Source organism: Rhea pennata, chromosome 3 (genome assembly GCF_028389875.1).
Source record: "Rhea pennata isolate bPtePen1 chromosome 3, bPtePen1.pri, whole genome shotgun sequence".
Classification (NCBI taxonomy): domain Eukaryota; kingdom Metazoa; phylum Chordata; class Aves; order Rheiformes; family Rheidae; genus Rhea; species Rhea pennata.
In genome coordinates, this window is record NC_084665.1 from 10044263 (window position 1) to 10066321 (window position 22059).

The 22059-nt window shown below is 38.6% G+C and overlaps 1 protein-coding gene across 2 annotated transcripts in view; it reads left to right on the forward strand.

Moving 5' to 3' along the window:
- PLCB1 (phospholipase C beta 1) overlaps positions 1 to 22059 on the forward strand; it is a 425476-nt gene that overhangs the window by 234888 nt on the left and 168529 nt on the right. For both annotated transcript variants that reach the window (XM_062571529.1, XM_062571530.1), the window contains exon 4: positions 15360 to 15500. In XM_062571529.1, the coding sequence (XP_062427513.1) occupies positions 15360 to 15500 (141 nt within the window). The remainder of the gene's footprint in view (positions 1 to 15359; positions 15501 to 22059) is intronic.

Sequence of the window (22059 nt, forward strand, 5' to 3'; positions counted from 1 at the left end):
AAAGATTTATTGGAAAGGATCCAATTGGATAAAATGTACAAGTGCCATAATCCAATGTTCATGAAATATTTTTAATTCCCTTTTCAAAAAGCATTGGACTTTATAACCTTTCGTGAATATTTTTGTCAAATGCTGGAGTGCATAGTTTTGCTCAGTCAAATATTCCACTGGGGATCTTTGGGACTGAGTGGGGACCCCAAAATGTGGCATGGAGTTTTCACGAAACTTTTTCATCTTCTGTGCACTTTTTTGCTCTGCAGCTTGCTTGACAAGTCTATTTGCTTGACTTCCTGCAGCTAGAATGTGATTTTTAGACTTAGCTTTAGCTGCTTGGATGGTTTGTGCACACAGAGACATGTTTTATTTTCCACTGCCTTAGCGGTTGTTTTATCCTTTAAGTTGGAAAGCCTCTTATCTAAATGAAACAGCCTTAAATTGTTGGATGTAGTTCATTAAATTCTTGAATATCTAGAAGTCTCTCTGGCACTTAGCAAATGATATTAGGAAGAGAAGTGCTGATCCACTTTCTAAATGTAAGAAATTGAATTCTTGCAAACTGGCAGGATTTCAGCAAGACACATTTAAAAATAATAACTATTAAACTCGTTGTGTCAGTTTTTACCTTTTCTAAATTATTGTAAATCCAGTTTAACATCTTTGAAGTGGGGGAAGTTATTAAGGATATAAATTAACACAAGATCTGTCCAGTTATGTCTAATTTCACTACATCATCTGATATTTGTACTGAGACCAGGATTTTCAGGGTTTCCAAAATCATACTAGGTTTTGAGGTGATTAATATCTATAGAGTCCTTGCATGTTCAAGCAAGGCACAATAAAAAGCCATTTGCTTTATTTTCACTATGGGAAGGAGCAATCAGTGGATATCAAGGATGCAGTTGTATTTTTAACTGAAAAAAATGTTCACTGAGTATTGTCTGCTTTCCTAGAAGTAGTGAATATTGCCCCTGTTAGTTTTCCTCTGAACCAAAGAAAAACCAATGGAAATGGAGAAGCTTGAAGGATGAAGTTGGCCATTATTGCTGACACTATTTCTAAATATAAATGTCTTACTTAAGCTTCCATGTCTGCAAATTTGTAGGCAGGAAGATGTATTTATGACCAAATCTCTGTTCAGGAGAATAACATATGCAGATAATTCATATGCACAAAGTTGCTCGCCCTGCCAAGGTGTCTGCATCTGGATTTTTCTTATGGACCTCATGACATGCAGTTCTTTTTCTTTAGGGACCATTTCCTTCACTTCCTTCTTGCACTGATTTTCCATCGTCCTTACCTTAGAAGCCTGCTTACAACTATGCAGTTCTCATCATTTCCATCATGACTGTTCTCTGACTGGATGTATTATATTCTTCATAGAGTCTGATCTCAGATAGATTCAGGCACATGTTCTATATCCCCTTTGTTGATTGCTTCTCAGCACCATACAGTACAAAGTAACCTGCTTAAAATGATGTTCATGACATCCCTTGAATAATTCCTTCTGTCTGCAGCTGCATGCCAATAACATTAGTTTTCAGAGATTCTTCTACTAGCGATGACTGAACATGCTACCTGTATTTAAACAAGTAATAGTATTAATTTGTCATACAAGTACTCAAATCCTGTTTCTGCACTTGTTCATTATTTTCTCTCTCTGTTTGATACTCAAGGCCAAAAATATATTTGTAGATCTTATTCATACTCCTAATATTTATTGCTACTATCCTACTATTCTTTTCAGTGGTCACATTGTCCAGTAAAACATAACTCTATTTTCTTTTTCTGTTCTTTTTAGTTATATATTTTTATTAAAAGTAAAAATGTACTTAAAAAATATCATTTTCTCTGGACCAAAGAGAAACATTAAAAAAGTCTTACATAATTTCTCCATTTTGATTATATATTACTTCATGTCTCTCAACATTACCATCTTCAGCCTCTGCTATTTGAATTGTTTTGCTAGGCTGCAGTAGTTATGCTCGCACAGTCAAGGTACCGTTGAGCTGCTAAGCGCTGCCTTGCCCTCGCGGTGTCCAGGCTCTTCGATTGCTGTTGAGTGTGAGCCAGGAGGTGTACAACACCCAAACCTGTTGAGATCTGTAGGAGATAAGCTCATCCGTGTCTGCTAACTTTGTACGACTGTTCATAGAATCAGTAAGGTTGGAAGGGACCTCTGGAGATCAGCTAGTCCAACCTCCCCCCTCAGCAGGGTCACCTAGAGCAGGTTAGACAGGGTTGCATCCAGGTGGGCCTTGAAGATCTCCAGAGAAGGAGACTCCACAACCTCTCTGGGCAACCTGTGCCAGGGCTCTGTCACTCTCACAGGGAAGAAATTCCCCCTCATGGTCAAGCGGAACTGCCTGTGCTTCAATTTCTGCCCATTGCCTCTTGTCCTGTCACATGGTACAACTGAAAAGAGTTTGTCCCCGTCCCCTTGACACCCTCCCTTCAGGTACTTATACACATTGATGAGATCCCCCCTCAGTCTCCTCTTCCCCAGGCTGAAGAGGCCCAGCTCTCGCAGCCGTTCCTCACAGGGCAGGTGCTCCAGCCCTCTCATCATCTTTGTAGCCCTACGCTGGACTCTCTCCAGTAGCTCCCTGTCTCTCTTGTCCTGGGGAGCCCAGAACTGGACACAGTACTGGAGATGAGGCCTCCCCAGGGCTGAGGAGAGGGGCAGGATCACCTCCCTCCACCTGCTGGCAACACTCTTCCTAATGCAGCCCAGGAGACCATTGGCCTTCTTGACCACAAGGGCACATTGCTGGCTCATGGTCAATTTGTCATTCACCAGCACTCCCAGGTTCTTCTCTGCAGATCTGCTCTCCAGCAGGTCAGCCCCCAGCTTGTACTGGTGCCTAGGGTTATTTTCCCTAGGTGAAGGACCCTGCACTTGCCCTTGTTGAACCTCATGAGGTTCCTCTCCGCCCAGCTCTCCAGTGTGTCCAGGTCTCTCTGAATGGCAGCACAGCCCTCAGGTGTGTCAGCCACTCCTCCCAGCTTGGTATCATCAGCAAACTTGCTGAGGAGGCACTCTGTCCCCTCATCCAGGTCACTGATGAAGAAGTTGAACAGGATGGGACCCAGTCCTGAGCCGTGGGGGACGCCACTAGCCACAGGCCTCCAACTAGACTCCATGCCACTGATGACAACCTTCTCAGCTCTTCCTTTCAGCCAGTTCTCAATCCACCTCACTGTCCGCTCGTCCAACCCACACTTCCTGAGCTTCTCTAGGAGGGTGTTATGGGAGACAGTGTCAAAAGCCTTGCTGAAGTCAAGGTACACAAGGTCCACTGCTCTCCCCTCATCCACCCAGCCAGTCACTCCATCAGAGAAGGCTATCAACCAGGTTGGTTAAGCAAAATTCATATTTCTAGAGTCTGTAAATGTATTTTTACTTCTCAATTACTGTTACAGATGTAAGTAGTAAGATTAAGGTGAAGGTGATGTGCCAAATAATAGTTGCAGCTGGCAGTTGGTAGGTAAATAGGTGTGCTGTTACAAGTCTGTTGCAATCTCACTGCTGCAGGAGCTGTGTGTGGTGTAGTCCAAGAAGGAAAAAAAATAATTTGAGCTTAACCAGAGACAATTTGTGCTTTTTATTCCTGTGAGTCTCAGTTCTATTCTCTATGTTTTTACAGGGTAGAATCAGTTGCTGCGTCCTCATTGAAATTCTTTACATGTTCTTTGCCATATTTCAAAGTGTTTCCTAGGATTAAATATTTAAGGCTAATAGGAATAGTGGGTGTTCGCAATTCTTAACATCAGGTAAATTGAAACCTTTACCAATAAGCATCCTATATTACTTTGTAATTGAAAAAGTTACAGCAGATATTAGAACCTACGCTTCTGTCTCTCTCCGACAGTTGCAAAATGTCTTAGAAACAGGTAAGGTGTAACAAAATAATGTTAACATTGCCAAACAGGATATATCATTCTTTCATTTCTAATTAGCATAAATGAAATGTTGCAATCATAAACAACTCATTAGTCAGATGTTTGCAATTATAGCCTTCAGTGTTTCATCGGTTATATAGGGTAGATAGTGGATGCATTGGGTGTTACAGACCGTCTGGATATACCTACGTCCTTCAGCTAAAAAGTGCGTTCAAAATGTAAGCGCTCGTACTCAACCCTTATGGAGCACTCCAAAAAGCATAATGGACATTCCTGCAATACCTTGTACTCAAAATGATTCAAAACACTTTAGATTTCACAAAGTATGTGTAAATGAATAGCTGAATGTACATCTATCTCATAACAAAATCTATTAAAATAGCAAGGGAACTATTCCTGCTCTTTAGTGCTATGCAGTCTGCTTTAGAAATCCGGTGAGTCTAAGACACATTATAGTTCCAGTAGTCTTAATATAGACCAAAGAGAATGAATTAACAGAGGTAGTATGAAAATGAGAGCGGTTTCTTTTCTCAGCTATCTCTTCATCTCTTTCGTTAAAATTATACTGAAGAAAACCTCAAAGGTAGAGAAGGGAAATACAGTGAAAGAGAATATGCATGTTTAAAGGTCTTTTTTTAAAATAACGAGCCATCTGAGTGAGTAGAAATTGTTAGTGACATAGAAAATGTCTAAAGGAATATTGTGTATGGTTGTAGCTTTCTTCTAGATGTTTCAACTCTTTTAAATTGCCTTTTAAATTAAGATGTTCGCTGTGAGATATAAAGTATTTTAATGTTAATCACAGTCACATCTAAAAGTAGAATGGACTGAAAAAATACCACATTTCATCCAATTTTACTTAGATAGTTTGTCCTCTCACCTTATTTCTTTGTTAGAACACAGAGTCTTGCGACAAATTTAAAACTTGAATACTGTGAAATTAAGAAGAATCAGAGAAACATGGACATTAAAAAGGAGAACTAAATAAAAAGACAGGCTAAATATATGCTCTGTATTCTGGCATGAGAGCACCAGGGGAGCTTGGTTTGGATCCCCTGAACCTTGAGAAAGATCGCAGAAAAAGAAATGAGGCAGCCCTGTTTTAGCGTCTCAGCTTTTCCTTTGCACATCCCACTCATTCTCTTGTATTTTATATTAAATGCTTGCTTTCACAGAGAATGGCATTATAATAGAAAATGTTATTTGCTCATATCCCTCCCTCTCCTGTAAAAGCCAATATTATTTTAGGATGTAAGGAAAAATACCAACTTGGCAAAGATGGTTCTGAATCTCTAGCAATAAGCACATTGTGTTTTCTCTGGTTAATTCTTGTACCAGAAGTAGACACACACCTGGTACCAAAATTGTGGAATCATAGAAAAATGCAGGTTGGAGGGAACCTTGCCAAGGATGCGCTCTGGAAGAAAAGTACATCTTATGCAGGCACATACATAATTCATTATTCTGTCTTCCTTAAAAGTTCTGCATCATTGTAGAAAAAGGTGAAGGCTTTGTTATTCTTAATAAACTGTTCTTGGTAAACTTGATGTATTGATGTTCTTACTTCCAGCATAGAATTGGATTAAGCTAATTTGAGAAGAGCGATTGTTGCTCTGGAATACGAGTTTCGCAGAGCGAGATGGTCAGGACCAACTGTTCGACTCCTAATTCGGCGTCCTTTCATCCCTGTTAATTTCTATGGGACGACGAGACCAGAGGTTTTAGTTGCATCTGATCCCTTCAGTGTTGCTGCACATATCAAGAGGCATCTGTCCTAGAAGCCAGTGTGGCTTCTCTCTCTTCTATCTCTATCTCTTTCCACAGAGTCTGATTCTTTGTCTGAAGCATTTCTGACTCCTCTAATATTGTATTCTGTTCCAGAAATATCCCACCTTATTAACTGAACAGATGGTGAACTTAAGACCAATATAGATTAGTTAGAGTATTTCTTTAAGAAGCATCCTTTGGTTTTGAACACATTGAATTATTTTACACAAAAATGGTATCTGAAACAAAGATTTGGATATTTAAATAAGACATAGGCTGTATTTCTGTGCACAGATAGCTATAGTGGTAGCATGCAAAATTTGGAATACATCTTGAAGCCATAAAAAAGAAAAATATTTTCAAAAAAGAAGTACTTGCAAATATTTTGGTCATTTATTGATCTGATACATTTCTGCAAAATGTATGAAGACGTATTTTTAAAATCCCATAGCACAGTTTTTGTCTTTACTGAACTAAATGTATTTCTGGCTTGAAGATAATAGATTTAGTGAAATTAACCTGATGATATGCAGGAATGTATTTAAATAATGAATTTTCTGTGAGGTCTGTGTTGTAATAGAAAAAAGAGTTTGGAGAGCACTGTTTTGTCTATCTTTCTTGTAGTCACTGGAATATATTCATTTCACATGATGGTCATTAAAGAAAAGAGACGAAATCCTTTCATCTAGTTTTGTAGGTGTAAATTATTTGCATGCATGGATGTTCTCTTTACCTAGTGAAAGAGATTGCTGAAAGATAAATTATTGATAGTTTTGACTAGGGTTTCAGCAAAGAAAGGACTTAGAGAAGACACAAGCATTTCTGTGAAAGGTGAACCTGTCAATCCATTTGACTGGAAGTTCTTACTCCTCTACTGTTGCTGTAGTTGTGTGACTGAAAAAGTGTTTGAACCAGCTTTGAAATCTGTATCTGGATCATTAGCAGTAATGTTAATTTAGTTAGCAGTAGCAGTTTGTTTCTGTGGGTCAAGGTGTTGCACTACAGCAGTTCTCAGCTTCTTAAGAAGCCGTGCAGAAGTGGCCCTTGGCCCTGAAAGATTTGGTGTGGAGCGCTTGAAGTTGAGTCTTCTCACCTCCGAAAGCTGTTGCCTCTATGCCTTGTGTGCCCAAGAGGGAAAGAGAGAGGACTGTCAGATAGGTATTTCTTTGACTGTAAGAGAGGTGAGGAAAGATTTCCGAGGGACATGGTTAGCAGTCTTGCTTGGCTGTAGGGGCAGGTGAGATGAGTAGAGAAGATGAGACACTTCTAGAGACTAAAAGCTAAGAAGTAACTCTTATTTATCGTCATTGACATGAGAAGTCTCTTAGACCAAAACTGTGCCCCAAAATTACCGCAGAGCATAGAAAAGTATTTCAGTTGGGTATTAGAGGCTAATTTCTAACTTTAGATGGTCTTCTGTATTGGGCCACTTGCACCGATAAGAGCATTTAGTTCACATCATGTGCGAATGGAGTCAGGGGCAGGGAACGCTGTGTAAGTACTTAGTCGTGTAAGTTAAGTGGTCTGATTTTGAGAGAAACTTAGTATTTTTTATTTATACTGCTCCTTCATTTAGCTATTTATTTGGTGCTTAAGGTATTTAGATTTGATGTTTTGAAATCTGGGTAAAATGTACAAAATATACATGCAAAGAAATACATACATATGCATATTTATATACACATCTTTGTTAACAAACTTTTTCTGTTAAGGCATTGCTAAAGATAAGCCTTAATTCTACTCGAAGAAAATCTGTGGGAGTTTTGCCTTGGACAGAGTCAGACTGTCAGATCTCATTTTAGCAAGGTTCTTAGTTTAATTTAAGCGCAAATCAACTGTTGCCTGGAAAGCTCTCTTTGCAAATGTAGCTAACTAATTAACCTTTCTCCCCACCCACCCACCCACTGCTTCTTGGAATACATAAAGAGCTAGAAAAATATTCTTTGAATGCTTGCAAATCTTACTCTGATGAGCATGAAACTAACATGAAAGTCTATTGCCAACATTACTTCAAACCTCTCTAGTCTTGAGTTCCACAGATTGGGATTTGCGATTATAAAAACCTAGAGAGTCTAAGGAGTTCTAAACTACTATTATAGTTACGTAATACAATTTTGAAAGGTACGTATCTAATATAAAATTGTAGCAGCTGTATTATGTACAGTATGGGCATATTTATAATCTATGTTAATGTATGTATCTTTTCCGTTTTGTGCAACAAATTGGAAAACATTCTGATACAGAAAATGATAAAAATCTATGAGTTGGAGGCCCTTTTCTGCTTGCTCTCCTTGTCACTGCAAGAATATCTTTTCATACTGTTCCTCTAGTAGAGATGTCAGCACAACATTTTTGGCTGAAGTAATAATAAATGTTTTGACTCAGCCTTTGACTTAACTTGAGACAATTAATATTTTGCTTGGAAACAACATTTCCAATTCCTGTAGTTGCACTAATGCTGGCCCTGCTCAGGCTTTCTGAGCAACTTTCTGTCATGCAAAACCTGGGATGTATCCACGCAGAAGGGTACAAATGGACATATATTTTGTATGTTTTCTTGTGTCTTACTGTGGAGCACTTCTCTTCAGAATTTAGAGTATATATTAGCTATTGAATCTTTAAAAAAGTATGCTTTCATGCTTTTGCATACTTTGCCTTTTTATAACTTTTCTCAGACAAGATGTCATTGAAGCAGATTTCATCTCAGAATTGAGTCCTCTCTAATTTTGCCGCAACTAAGCTTTTAAAGAAGTATAGAAAAAAAAGACTCTGCAAACATCTTGTTCACAGTAAATACAATCTCTGCTTCTTGTCGAAGTACTGTGAAGTATTTACACCTCTATTTAGTGGAACTATCATTCAATTTTTTGTTCTCTATTAGTGAAAGAAATTGTCTTATTTTTGAGGCCTTTTATTAATTTTACTAAGTAATGTATCATGACTTATATGTTTCCTACCTTTCCTTTAGGTGTTTCAAATCTGTGGAAATTTTAACATGGATCATCTATGCACATTAGATGAAACTGTCTGTGATTTTAATTTAAAGCATTCCTGTAAATTAAGTACATTCCTGTTTTTATAGATGGAGGAATTGGGAGTCACAGAAGCTAAATTACTTGTCAGTGGTCACACATGAAGTCCTTCAAAGAACTGAAAAAAAGAATTAATGAGACAGATCTCCATGCTGATTTATAATAATAAGCCAACCAGCTTTTAAAAAGGGCAAAAGGAACTGGGGATCAGAGAAGCTAAATTGCTCAGCAGTGGCAAATATTTTACACTTACCCAACTGAAGATCTGTATTGTCTTTCAAAACTTCATATATTTAAACCATAATTAAACTACTTAATTGTAAAATCAAAGTATTTTCAGTATTTCTTTTTAGTAAAGAGACAAGAATAAAGCACAAACCATGATAAAATGAAGTTTGTTTTGATTCAAAGGAATACCTGTCCAAGTTCTCAGCCAACACTGCTTTACTGAGAGAAACTTCTGCTTTTTTCAGTACAGTGTATTAGTATGAAGAAGATGACATGTTTTTAGTCCCAGAGGCAGAAAACATTTGGAAATTATATGCCAGATATTGACAGAAGTTATAAGAAGCATTGATAAACGCTGAGTTTTTGTATATGGTGCTTTTTGTTGATGAGTTCTCTTTTTTAGCCATCTACTTTTTTGAGGCTTTGGGGTCTCTTTCTTAGCTTTAAATTCAAGAGCACTGAAGTATTTAGTTAATATCTGAAAGAGAATGTTTCACTGCATGAGATTCCCATAGCCTGTGCAGATATGTGCACAAGCAATGGATCTATGAGACTGCCTTTTTTCAAAGCAAAACTATAGAGGGATCCAGCTCAGCTTTCAATGTGTATAGGCTGCCATATTCTCATGTAGCATTCATAATTTTAAAATAAAATTAAAGAGCTGGTAAGTTCTCTAAGTTCTTATAGATATAAGCTAAATGTTTCCAGAATTGTCACGAGAAGCTGACCATTTAGAATCATGACTGTAATACTCCAAACCATGTATCGCAATGACAACCAAAAGACCTCATTACAAGTAAGGAACACGCGTCTTTTTAAAATCCGTTGCAAGAGACACAAAAGGTTGAAGTTAAATCAGTGAAAAAAAAAATCCATGAAGTTGAGACATGTGGGCCAAATTTATGAATAGTCTCTGCATATGGCAAGCTTGCCTTCAATACAAGTAATGAGTTAGGTTTCTAATATTCCTGTTGTCTTTGGTGGTACACTAGAAAAGTAAAATTCTGTGCACTGAGGAGGGGAACATGGTAATTCTCCCTTGCGTTGTATGGTGTATTCTTACATTCCCACCTCCTTTAAATAAACACTACCGAAACAGGAAATGTGGAGCAAGGAACAAACAGGTCTCTTCCGTGTCCGTTACTTTTGTCCCAGAAGACTGCTACACCAAGCTCCTCTGCTTTAAAGCTTTGGAAACTGCCCGCCCTCACTCTGCTGCTCGAGGGTGTGATGGCTCAAGGATTGAAGAAGGATTTAACACGGCTTCTGGGAGGTGAAAAGGGAAGAGAAGTGAGGAGGTGCAGAGCACCTCTAGAAGAGAGTTTGCCCGTGGATGAAGGGCAGACCTGTTCCTTCCCTTTCTTGCCAGGTGATACCAGCCGGGGGACACGTAGTCAGGGCTGCCTGCCTTTGTACCCTTAATCCCTCTTCTCCCTCTCCTTTGTGTCCATCTGTTGTTTTCCCTGTCCACACACAGGGACACAGGGTAGATGCATGAAAAAGCGTGGAGTTTCCTATGATTATCCTATGTAAACCACTGTTTTCCAGCACTGAAGAGAAGTTCCTATAGTACTGTGATTGCACAACTGTGCTGCAGCCCGAAAGCCCAGGCTGAGGTGTTCGATAATCAGCCAGTTTGGCCTTCATGTTGTCTGCAGCTATTAGCCCCGAGGGGAATCTTTAGCATCTGACAGATCCTGTTACTGTTCAATGTGGTTCTCAGATCAGAGACGGCCGCTCTCAAAAGTGATGTTGCCACTTTGAGAAACGGGCGCAAGGAAGGTGTTGCATTACTCTTAACATGAAACCTTGGCTGACCTGTTGCCTATTGATGCGTTTAAAGCAGTGTTGAGATGTGCTAAACACAGAATCCGTAATCCTTTGGGTTTGGAGAGGGCGAGACGGAGCCGGACGGCACGCGCAGCCTGCCCGAGTGAAGCTGGGCTGCCGGCGGTTTCCACGCGGAGGGACTGGGACTTGCTACGGGTGTCAGCCCGGCGCCGGTGGCAGAGCTCTCCTGGGAGGCGCTAGCCCAGCACCCTGCAGCTCCCAGAGCCCAGCAGCGCTTGATGCCTGCCTGCGCTGACGTGTTTCTCTGTCTCAGCGGAGAATCATTGCGGAATACATCACAAATAGGTTATAAAGGCTAAATCCATAAAACAATGTGGCCGCGTTTTATATGCACATATGGTGATGTGTTAGGAAACAGCACAGATTTTCTTGGACAGATGGTGTGTCGCAGGTTTTCAGAAAAAAAGGTTAAAGAAATGATGATGCTATTAAAAGCTGTATTGCGGAGCACACATTAATTGGAATTTAAGTGTTCAGAGTTACATTTTAATAACACTTACCGCAGCTGAAAGCGGTCTTTGCAGAGATTGTCATTAAAGTTGCTGAATAGCCTCTTTAAGTTTACGCTATTTCTATGATTTCCAGGAAAAGAAAACAAAGCAGGAGAAAGTTTTGGAAGTTGATAAAGATCTGTTTTTCTCTGCTTATCTACAGGTTCTTGGTTTCTGACAAATACCCTATATTCAGTGCTTGTTCAGGAATGTTTTAGAAATTCCGTATTTTTTTATTATTTTACCATGTTTCTGGCTAATTTCTTCTTTTACTTGGTATTTTTGTTTTGGATAGGTTTATAGTGTGTTTTCTTTTGCTAGTTTTATCATGCCAGTGGAACTAAATAGGCAGTGTCTTTTTTCCCGAAGAGCAGAGAGTCATCACTTTGCCTCGGTTTGACGTGGTTAATCTGATTTGTATGGATTCTGAAACTGTTTGTGCTGCCAATACCAACCTTTGTCACCTTCTCTGTACTTGTCTACTTACAGTTCGTATCTCCCTCCAGGGTATCTGTCAGTCCTTTAACCACAGAAATGTCGTATCAGAAACACTGACTTTTCTGACCTGGTTTGTGGCTAAGTTTTCAGGTAGTTCTACTCCTTGAGCTGAAATTCCTACCAGACTTCAGTGGGAAGGAAGAAGCAAGCTGACATCTAGATCTTCTGAATAAAAGAGGCAAAATGATCTTGTCCTACGAACAGGACATCTATGTACAGAGATGTACCCTAGAATGATAGACTTTCAGTAGCTGGGGTGTTTAAAAAACAAATATGATCAATATTCAGTATACATTGAAAGTATTTTAATCAATATGTTCATAATAAGGCCCCAGTCTAGCAAGGCACTTGCCCTGAAAACCAGTCTGCCTGCTTGTGTGCCCATACATTGAAGAACAAACAGCAGCAGACTTTGAGTCTCGCTCCTTGAAATGGGATTATCAAAATCAAAATAACCCAATTTACATAAAAGAAGCTAAACTGGATCTTGCTGCTTGATTGTTTTCGATGTATTTTCCTGTCAGCACAGGGTCTTCATCTCTGCAGGATAACTTGCTGTCGTTCTAAAAAAGGACTTTGATTCACAGAACACCGATAGTCTTCAAGGCTTCGATGAAGGGCACTTTGCCGATCTTCTCAGCAGGGTTTGCAGTTAAGTGTGATGATAAGGGAGTAGAGCTCCCTTCATAAAGAACGAGAGCTTCAAACCTAAGGACCGACTAGTATGACAGAAACCATCAATTAAGAGCAATGTTGTCAGTCACAAGTGGAAGTGCTGCTGTCTCCCTGAAAAGGCAAATACACCCATGGCAATGCCAAAAAGGGCCAGCTTTCAGTTATTACCAAAATATTCCCATTGACAGAATCCATATCCATATATATGTATGTGTATGGATATATATGCATATAAATATAATAATTTCAGTTTTAAAAAAAGCCACATCTACAAGTCCATTTGCAATATCCCATAAAAATCATTTGGGATTTGGCTTTCTGTAAGTGAAATATTCCAGTGAAGAATCATTTTTGTATCCTCTAAAATGATTATTCTTCCACAGTTTATTGAAATACGTTCAGCTGAAGATAGATTGATATTTTAAATCTTCAGTGTGCATTTTATATTGTCTTGACATGCTTCAGGATATGCAGTGTGTACCCTTTATTAATAGCTGCTGTGTGGCAACCAGATACTGTATTGCTATCGGGGATTATGTGCTTTGAACTTTGTTAGACTCAAGTCAAACAGAACGGAAGAATTCAGCATTTCGCTTGTCCGAAGAGACAAACAGTGAGGATGGTCTGTATAATATCTTGCCTTTAAAACTTGGAGGTAAATCCTGTGAATCGGAAGACTGGACTAAATTCATTTTCACATTGCTTGACCAGCTACTTCCTATGTGCTTCTAAGTACCTTGTTCAGCCAGTCCTAGGAATCTTCTCTATTTATGAATTTGCTTGGAAATAAGATGTCCCATTTCATATATTTCCTTTTTCTTGCATGATGCACAACTAATATGTATCTTAGACCAGAGTGTGATCCATCTTATTGCTGACTATAGCTAGGAAGCGAAAAGATTAGCTCATTTCTTTTGCTGTTGTGGATAGGGAGAGAAAGAAACTAATGAGAAATGAGTGAAAGGGAATTAAAACAGATAGACAGTCCTGTTCAGTTTTTGATCAGAAAGGATGACAGACTCCTGCCACCAGGCCATTTTAGTAGAAGCATGCATCAGTCTGATTGGGGTTTGAAAAGCTAGAGAGTAAAAAGCAGATGAAATCTCATCTCAGGGAAATTAAACAGTGCTTTGTAACATTCATCCAGTAAATAAAAGAGAATGTAACCGAGCTAGTAATACACCATCGATAACTAAGTATCTTCAGTGTATTTCTGTAGCTTTACTCCTAGGTGCAAATTAACATAATTTTTGAGTCCTTCCTCTTCCAGTCCCCATGTCAGGAACACAGCTCCTGTTTAGATATCCCTCTTCTGATCTTGTTTTTTGTGAAAGCATTAACTTGTTTATCCAGGAAGTCGTCTTTGTCTCAGAGTACAGTCATGTTCCTTCTGCACAGGACCCTCCAACACGATTATTGTGTTTTCTTGCAACACTTACCATCTTACCCAGTATTTAAGGACTCTCAGATTTTATGATACACAGCCTTGCAGTTTCTTTCCAGTTCGTATGCTGTCCTTTAAAACATGCTTCTGAACATGGAGACGTGTTTGGCAAACACATGCGTAACTCCGTGGTCTGCAAACAAGATCTGACACCAGTCAGAAGGTGGCCTTTAGGCTGAGGTCTTGTGGATGGACAATTTCCCGCAAGATACTTGATAAACAGCCTTTTTTTATCATCTGAAGGTTATCATTCTATTACAGTAAATTGCATTAGTACTGCACAGTTAGGATTTTGATTGTTATTCAAAAGTTATTAAATATTAAGAATTAGTATAAATACTAACTGCGGATGCACATAGTAAGGACAAAGATTCATATGAGAGTGAAACGTAAACTGCAGCATGTGTTTCTGACAGTTTTGAAATTTTTCAGTTTCTACACAGAATCTGTTACGTCTTCACATTAGTGAAGAAATTGAACATAATCCAGTAATGATCCGATTCCCTGGGCTTTTTCCTATATTTATACCAGACAGAAAAATATGATCTTATAAGAAATTCTGGAACTTTCAAATTATACTAGCTCTATTCTGAGGGCTGAATTCAGTCACACAGGATTTCTTCTTTTCCTCTGTGTTTACCTTTATATACTGTATATTGAGGCCAGGAATCAAGCAGTTTTCTTAATTTGCAAAATACATAGCGTATTTCTTGGAAATACTAGAGTGCAATTTCTTAGATAGTTGTAGAGTTACCAAATAACCTGAAATTTTTTCTCACATGCTTACGCTACCAATGAAATTGAAGTTCTGGCTATAATTAACGGCAAAAGAAAATATCAAATATATCTTTTCTTCACAAAAATGTAATGCACTAATTTTTATAATGAACATAAACATGAAAAAAGTCTGAAAACTAAATATAAGTGGAATATATCTTACAATTTAAATAATGTGTGTCTTTTTGGACATGAAGGAGAAAGAGGAAAGCATCACCAAATTTACATTGTCTGTATCTTGGCATAATGTTTAAGGCTGTTAGTTCCAGGCACTCTTCTGAATTCTTTAGGAAAAAAGTAAATTCTTCTCATTTTCAGCTTTATCTGAAATCCGTTAAAATCATAGAGAATCTTTCTAGAGAGGGCAGTAGCCTTTGGCTAGATTACATAATTTTGACTAGTAAAACAGGTTGTGTATACTTAACTTTAGAGACTAAATGGCTGAGAGTTGAAATGTACAGCTGGCATCTGGACAACTTTTCATCTTTTCCCTTTGCCTTTGCCTTTGGAGAGCTCAGAGACTTTGAAGTGTTCCAGTTAGTGAATTTTTTATTTTATTCTGAGTTAATAACTTTAAATATATTAATGAAAAATTAACCAGATCAGAGCTTACTATGATCATGTTTAAAATGTTCAAAATAACAATTTCACTTAACTAACTAAACAGGAACTACTTTTCAATATGTTTACTTGCAGGATCCAAAACTGCGTGAACTGTTGGATACTGGGAACCTAGGAGGTCGACTGGAAAATCGAATGATAACTGTGGTCTATGGTCCAGACCTGGTCAATATATCATACTTGAACCTAGTGGCATTTCAAGAGGATATAGCAAAGGTAATATATGTTCACCTGTGTCATATAGAATTAATGTTTTTGAAGTATTGCTTTGAAATGTGGATAAATAAGAGAGAACTGCGTTTTCAAATGAGATGATCCTAAATTCTATAATAGAGTTGTGCTGCTCAGTATCAAAGGAAATATGTGCAATCATTACTTTCTGGGAGTGTATTCAGCAAATGCTGCCACTGATGTGTGTATTCGTCTTCAGAACATTGCTTGTAACTGTCTTTGTAAAGCCTGAATGAAGACTGTGAAAATAATCATATATACACATATTAATTCTGGTATAAGAAATATATTATGACTCTCCATCAACTATTGGTATTTTTCAGTAGTTATCACCCTTTAATACTTGTTATAAATGTATGCTAATTATAAGTATTTAAATTGGTGATTCTTTAAGGTTGATCTGTCGGAGTAATGGGAATTTGTTCATCCACAGATCTGCTTTCTATATTCAAGTATGACAGCAAGCAGACACCTAACTTAACTTACACTTGTGACCTTTTCTAGTCATGTTCAAAGGTCAATTTTAAGTATGCATTTTGCATACCGATAGTTCTTGAAAGAGCTGTAAAGTAGATGTCATTACCTTATGAAAGTATTTTTTCCATGCGGCTACACAGTACCCGTCATTTCTATCCATCAAAACACATAAAACGTAGTTGTGTGTGATAAGGAAGCTGCAATAGATTTCAACACATATTTGTTTTTTTGCTGTCTAATACCTTCAATACAGCACAACTGGGTTTGATGAAATGGGAAATGCTTAATTTAGCTATCACAAACTGACATTCAAAAGCTTCTCTTTCGCACTTCCACTCATATGGACAGACCCTAGTGACAGCCTCCAGACAACCTCACACAGAGTACACTTTCATAAAGGTTGCATGCTTGAGTCCACTAGATTGCCTTATAAAGATAATTTCTCCATAGAATCCTGTTATTTAATTACAGTAAGGACTTCTTCATTATTCTCGTTGACCCCATGTGTTTTGGTCAAAGGGCGTCTTTGATACGAGGCCTCACAGGCAACTAAGAATGTCAAACCAGGTGAGACAGGTAATCGGTAGAAAGCCTTCACTTGGGAGGATATGCTTTTCCTTACTAGTTTTCTGTCTGTGCAAGTCCTCATTAGCTGATTGGTCTGTTCGATAAAAATGCGGTTTCCTCTGTTCTCGTGATACGGAAGACTAGAGACACTTGAATTCAAAGTGATCCGTTGACTGCTGTGTGGAAGTGCTGTCCTTAGGCTTTAAAATGCAGAGCTGTATTCTACAGAGGTGGTTAAGAATCCTAACACCACATAAGGAAAAGCACTTGAAACAGATCTTCAGGAAAAAAACTAAGCATATGGAAGAAAATGAAAGGGTATATTAAAACTTTAACAGCAAAAATTGTTAACACTTACCAAAGGAAGATCATGTAAATCAGAAGTATATATCTCCTCTGAGCAGGCAGTGAACCATAATCTATTTGCTTTTGGCAGTGCCAAGCTAAATCAGTTCTGAAATATTTATTTTAGAACCATTTTCTGTTTGGTAATAGAACCTTAAAATGCAGTAGATAAAACTGTTTTTGCTGCTGTAAATCCTGAGCAACTCCTATGGTCTAGGCAACTGAGAATCTGAGTCTTCATTGTTACTTGTAAGTTTGATGGACCAAATAAATCCATGTTTAATCAAGTAAGCAGTGTAGCCCAAGGGTGTTACTTTCAAAAGTATCCAGATTAGCTTTGCTTGCTTTGAAATCATACTAAATATCCTGATTGTTTCAATGAGTACAGAGGGTAATCACTATTGAATGCATCCAAAACTTCTTCTTTGTTTAACAAGCTTTACAACTTTATATGAGCTAGACCGCATAATGTGATCTGCGGTCCCTATATAATGACTCAGAGAGGTCTTTATAAATAAGCACATCAGGCAAAAAGCAGCACTTCAGGGAGTTCTGAGAAGGAGTGCAGAAACAAAAGTTTTCAATGTCACACATGCAAACCTCCCCCACCTTTCCCTTTTCAATACACAAATATTTTTCTGATTAACCATTCCTTTGTGGTACCTTGTTTTTCAAGCTGTGTGACGTGAATCAGTCAGGCCCTCGCTTGGAGAAGAAAGCCAAAGTAAATAGAAAAACTCTCAGTAAGGCAGTTAAGTAATTAAATCGTGGAGTTTTCTTCCTTCACAAAAGGTCGGTGTCTCCCTCTCCCCGCTCCTTTAGGGCTTACTATTCTACTTTTATGTTAAATGAACTTTGAAAACTTCTACCAATCCTTCCACTACGAATTATGTTCAGCACATCCGTTGTCTGAGTTGGGGGACAGTTATGAAAATGTGAGACTTGGGCTATTGAACTTGCTTTAAGTCAACTCAGAAAAGAGCTAGAAATTACTCACAAGATACTGTTTTGTTCACAGTCTTTCAAGGAAATATAGCTAAAATGTAAAGGCTGGAGGCACTGACCAGCTGGTTTGTACAAAGTATACAGCTTGAAATTTTTTAGATGTAAAAGGTGAGTTGGTAGACAGACCTTGATGATGAAGACAAATAGCACAGATACAGTGCTTGCCTTTTTTCAGGCAGGTGTGTCTGTGTCTGTCTTGGGACAGGGTTTGTGAGCATCTAGAAACATGTAGCACTACAGAAACCAGCATTAAGGAAGAATTTCTTTCTAAAATCCTATTCTGAGCAGAGGTTCTTTTTCCTCTCTCTCTATTCATAACATCATGAAGTCCAACCTGTAACTCTCTGTGTCTACAATACTTCATTCTCTTGCCAAATCCATTCACTTCTAAAGTGAACTTCTCATCCTCCCCATCTCTTTCCCGTCGCTCCCATTTCAGTTGCTCACACCAACTCTATCCTCACTGCTGTAGTCTATCTTAGCCATATAGTGTCTGATCCAGAACTCAGGGAATTTTGTTTCTCTTCAGTCTGATGAGCTTTGGATCAGATCTGTCACTAAGAGTTGATGAATTCCTCCATAAGTAAAATGACACAGTCAAAGATGATTCACAAGTTGTACTATAATGTGTATTCCAGCAGACAGCTTCATTTTTTCGACTTCTTAGGCATATTTAAAAGCTTAATCAGTATAATAAAATATTCAAATAAATGGTATAAATTCATGTCCATTTGATTATTTTTTAAAATAAAATTTGTATGGCTGCCAAAGCATATGATTTCACTAACTTACTCTTTTAACCTCCCACCAAAAACCAACATGCAGGAAACATTGCCTTCACACATAGTCAGTTCTGATCTGAAGTATGGATTTTCAAGAATGTGTGCTGTCTTTTCTTAATGGAAAAAGTCTCATCTCTTCTATTGAGATAAATGCATTAAGGTATGTATTCTGATGCAGGGAGCAGAGGCGAGAAATGAGCTCACTGAGCAACAGATTTCAAAATGTGCTGCTACTTGTGCACTACTTACCTACTAAAACACAAACGAGCTACCTAATTTGTTAGTAAAGTTCCTGGGAATGATATAAAAATGAATTAGTGTAACAGTCAAAAGGAGAGTGGATTCATGCAGCTCAATCATGATTGATGTGACTTGCTTGGAATTAACATTTGCCAGGAGGCTGTGTTCTTCCTCCACCAAAAGGGATCAGAGGCTTCCAGTCTGCAAGCAGAGTTTGTTGGCTCTAGTACAAACCTATTTCAAAATACCCAGATTTATATTTTCCTTTTGTATTACATATGTACAGGAGCCTGTTGTTGCAGCAGTGATTCAGAGTCTGTTATAATCTCTCCACGGTCGTCTGTTTTCTTTCTATGCGTAACAACTTTCTACTCCGTGGAGCATTCTCACTGAGCCCTGTACTCTGGGACCAGTGCTGCTGGTAAAGGATCCTGCACCGTGCGACGTATTAAACACTTGAGTTATAACTTGGGGTTTACTATAAGCTGTGCAGCGAAACCAAGGAAGCAGAACCATTTGGTAGCTAAAGCAAGAAGTCACATCTTGGCTCTCAGCTCTATCCAAAGTCCATCAAAGTCAGTAAAAAGTACGTCATTTATTTCTTTGGTTCTGTATTCCGTGCTGTTGCTTCACCTCCTTCTTGAGGGTTCAGACCAGTGACTGGAAAGATGACATGATCCTCGGCATATTTTCTGATCTTAGCTTTTTGGCTGTGGCTTTGTGGTGACTGGAATGAAGACCCTAAAATGTGAGAAGAAACGAGCAAGTCTTGCTCTAACGTGTTAACTTGGCACCTGTATAGTTAGAAGTGGCTCAGTCTGCAGGTAGCCTTTAGAGTATTTGGCAGGAGCGGCACGGTCGCTTGAAGAGCCGGGAAGAGCTAGCAAAGGAATGTGGCAAGGCTGTTTATAGAAATACTGCTTGTGACGGGCACATAATAGCTGTGTGTTCCCCTTATATTCCTGTGAACAAGCACTCAGAAAACAGCAAGACAAGCTGGAATATGGGATACTTTGGAAGTGCCATAATTCTGTTCGCTAGAAAATGCTTTAGTTGTAAGCCCAGCATCATCAGTGGCATCAAAACAAAGCCTAGAAAGTTTTGTTAAAAGCCAATGTATTTTCAATTTCTAAATAATATTTTATGCGACCATTAATCTTTGCAGCTGTTAGTGTCACAGAGAGAGGTTTTAACTGCCCTTATTAGTGCCTAACTAAAGCAGGGTTTGCAAGATGTGCCTATTTTGAGACTGGAAAAATGAGTTACCAAGAAGAAAGAAGATTCTGCATTTAATATACTTCCTGTTCCAAGAGTCTCAAAGAAGCAGTCATGTGGCTAAAAGATCCTATTCTTCCTCCTTTTCTTTCTCGCACCTCTGTTTTATTTATTTATTTATATTTTTAATTAGAACCAGCAAAGAAAAACAAGTGAAAACATGGAAGCAGTCACAAGAGGTGGAGGGGAAGGATACCTCAGCAACAACTGTTTAACTCCAAAACAACAAATCTGTTTCTTAGGGAGGCAGGTTTGTCTGCCAGAAATATCAGTCGCAAAAAGATGCACTTGTCTCAGCTGCCTTGGTGCGAGCTCTTAACTCGTGTGGACTTAACAACCTTTAAGTGGATTGAAGGACCTGTAAAAATAGGCATGTGGGGAGCCTTTTTGCCTTCTCATTGCAAGAGACTGTCTGAGACCAGTTTCAGGAACAGGTCTGATAACTTCAGGGAACAAATCTTAGCACCATAAAAAAAGTATTAAAATTTAAACTATTAATCTGTCCTGATTTGATCACCTAGTCGTGCTGAAACTTAGGGCTTTTTAGATAAAACAAACCTGTAAACAGCACAGTAACTTAGGAAAGTTAGTTTCTTTGGAAGTCAGTGATGCTTTTCACATTATTATTAGTTTTTGTCAAAATGAAACCTTCTTCTTTTCCTATTTTTTCCTCAAAAAATAGGAGAAACAAAGACAGTGATTGCCTCCCAAACAGTATGCATCTATGAGGGTGTGCAGTCATGGGAATTTTGGATTTGGGCTGATATGAAAGGAAACTTGATACTTAGTTTCAAAGAAAATTCAGAAAAGTTCATTAAGTCAAAAAAAATTACACTGTTTGCAAAGGCATCGCTTATTTTTTGTTTGTTTCTTTTAAAGGAGTAAAACAAAGCCAGTCCAAAACCACATTTGTAGTTAAAATGAATTTCAATTGAAGATTGTAAGTAAGCACCAAGTTAGGAAAGAAAAATGTGCTGAGGTTGTTGATGAAAAGCTGCCGGAGAGACCTGCAAGTCAAGCAGTGAGAGTCTATACTTAGATTATAATCATGTATCAGAGTCTCAGTGTGAACCTGAGAGAGAACTGGGACCTAGTGAAAGAATTTCACCAAAGATACAGACACAGGAATGAGGAAGACCAAGCTGAGAATGTAAAGGGAGGAAAAAAAGAGAGACAAACGAAGGAGGAGCAGTGCCTGCAAGGGGAGAAGGGAGGCGTTCTGTAGGCAGCCAGCTAGAGGAGAATTCTTCCCGAAGTCGGGGTGGCAAGAGAGCAAAATGATTTAGTGAGAGGTAGGACCGCCGTGTAGGGTAGAGGGAAGGCTATGTGGTGGGGGAAGCGGAGGAGGATGGGGACCGAAGAGTCTGTGGCAGAAACAGGAGGATGAATGAAGTGCAGACATCCAGATAGGGAAATGAGGCATCAAAACTTGCTCTAAGCCTCTGTGTTTGAGGAAACAGAGAGTTCACTGTAGATCTGACACTGGCCATGGAGGAAGGGAAGAAGACACTTCACATGCCATGGTGATTTCAAAAGGCGTGAATCTCTTAAGCATAAGAAACTGTGATTAAATATACAGTGGTTCCTTAAATGGGGATGGGTGGTGTTGCAGTGACCAGAAATCCTAGTGCGAGGCATGAAGGATTGATTGTATGAAACAACAGTATTCTGTTTATCAGTATCTACAAATTGCAGTCATGAGGATAGTTGAAATATTTTCCTGTATTTCTCTCCTGATGTGGTTCTTCGAGCATGTTTCTCATGTTGGCTGGTAAGATCTCAGATGAAGTCTGTACTTACAGTTCTTAATTCAGTATACACCATAAAAGCTTAAGTCGATACTTGTTGCTTGA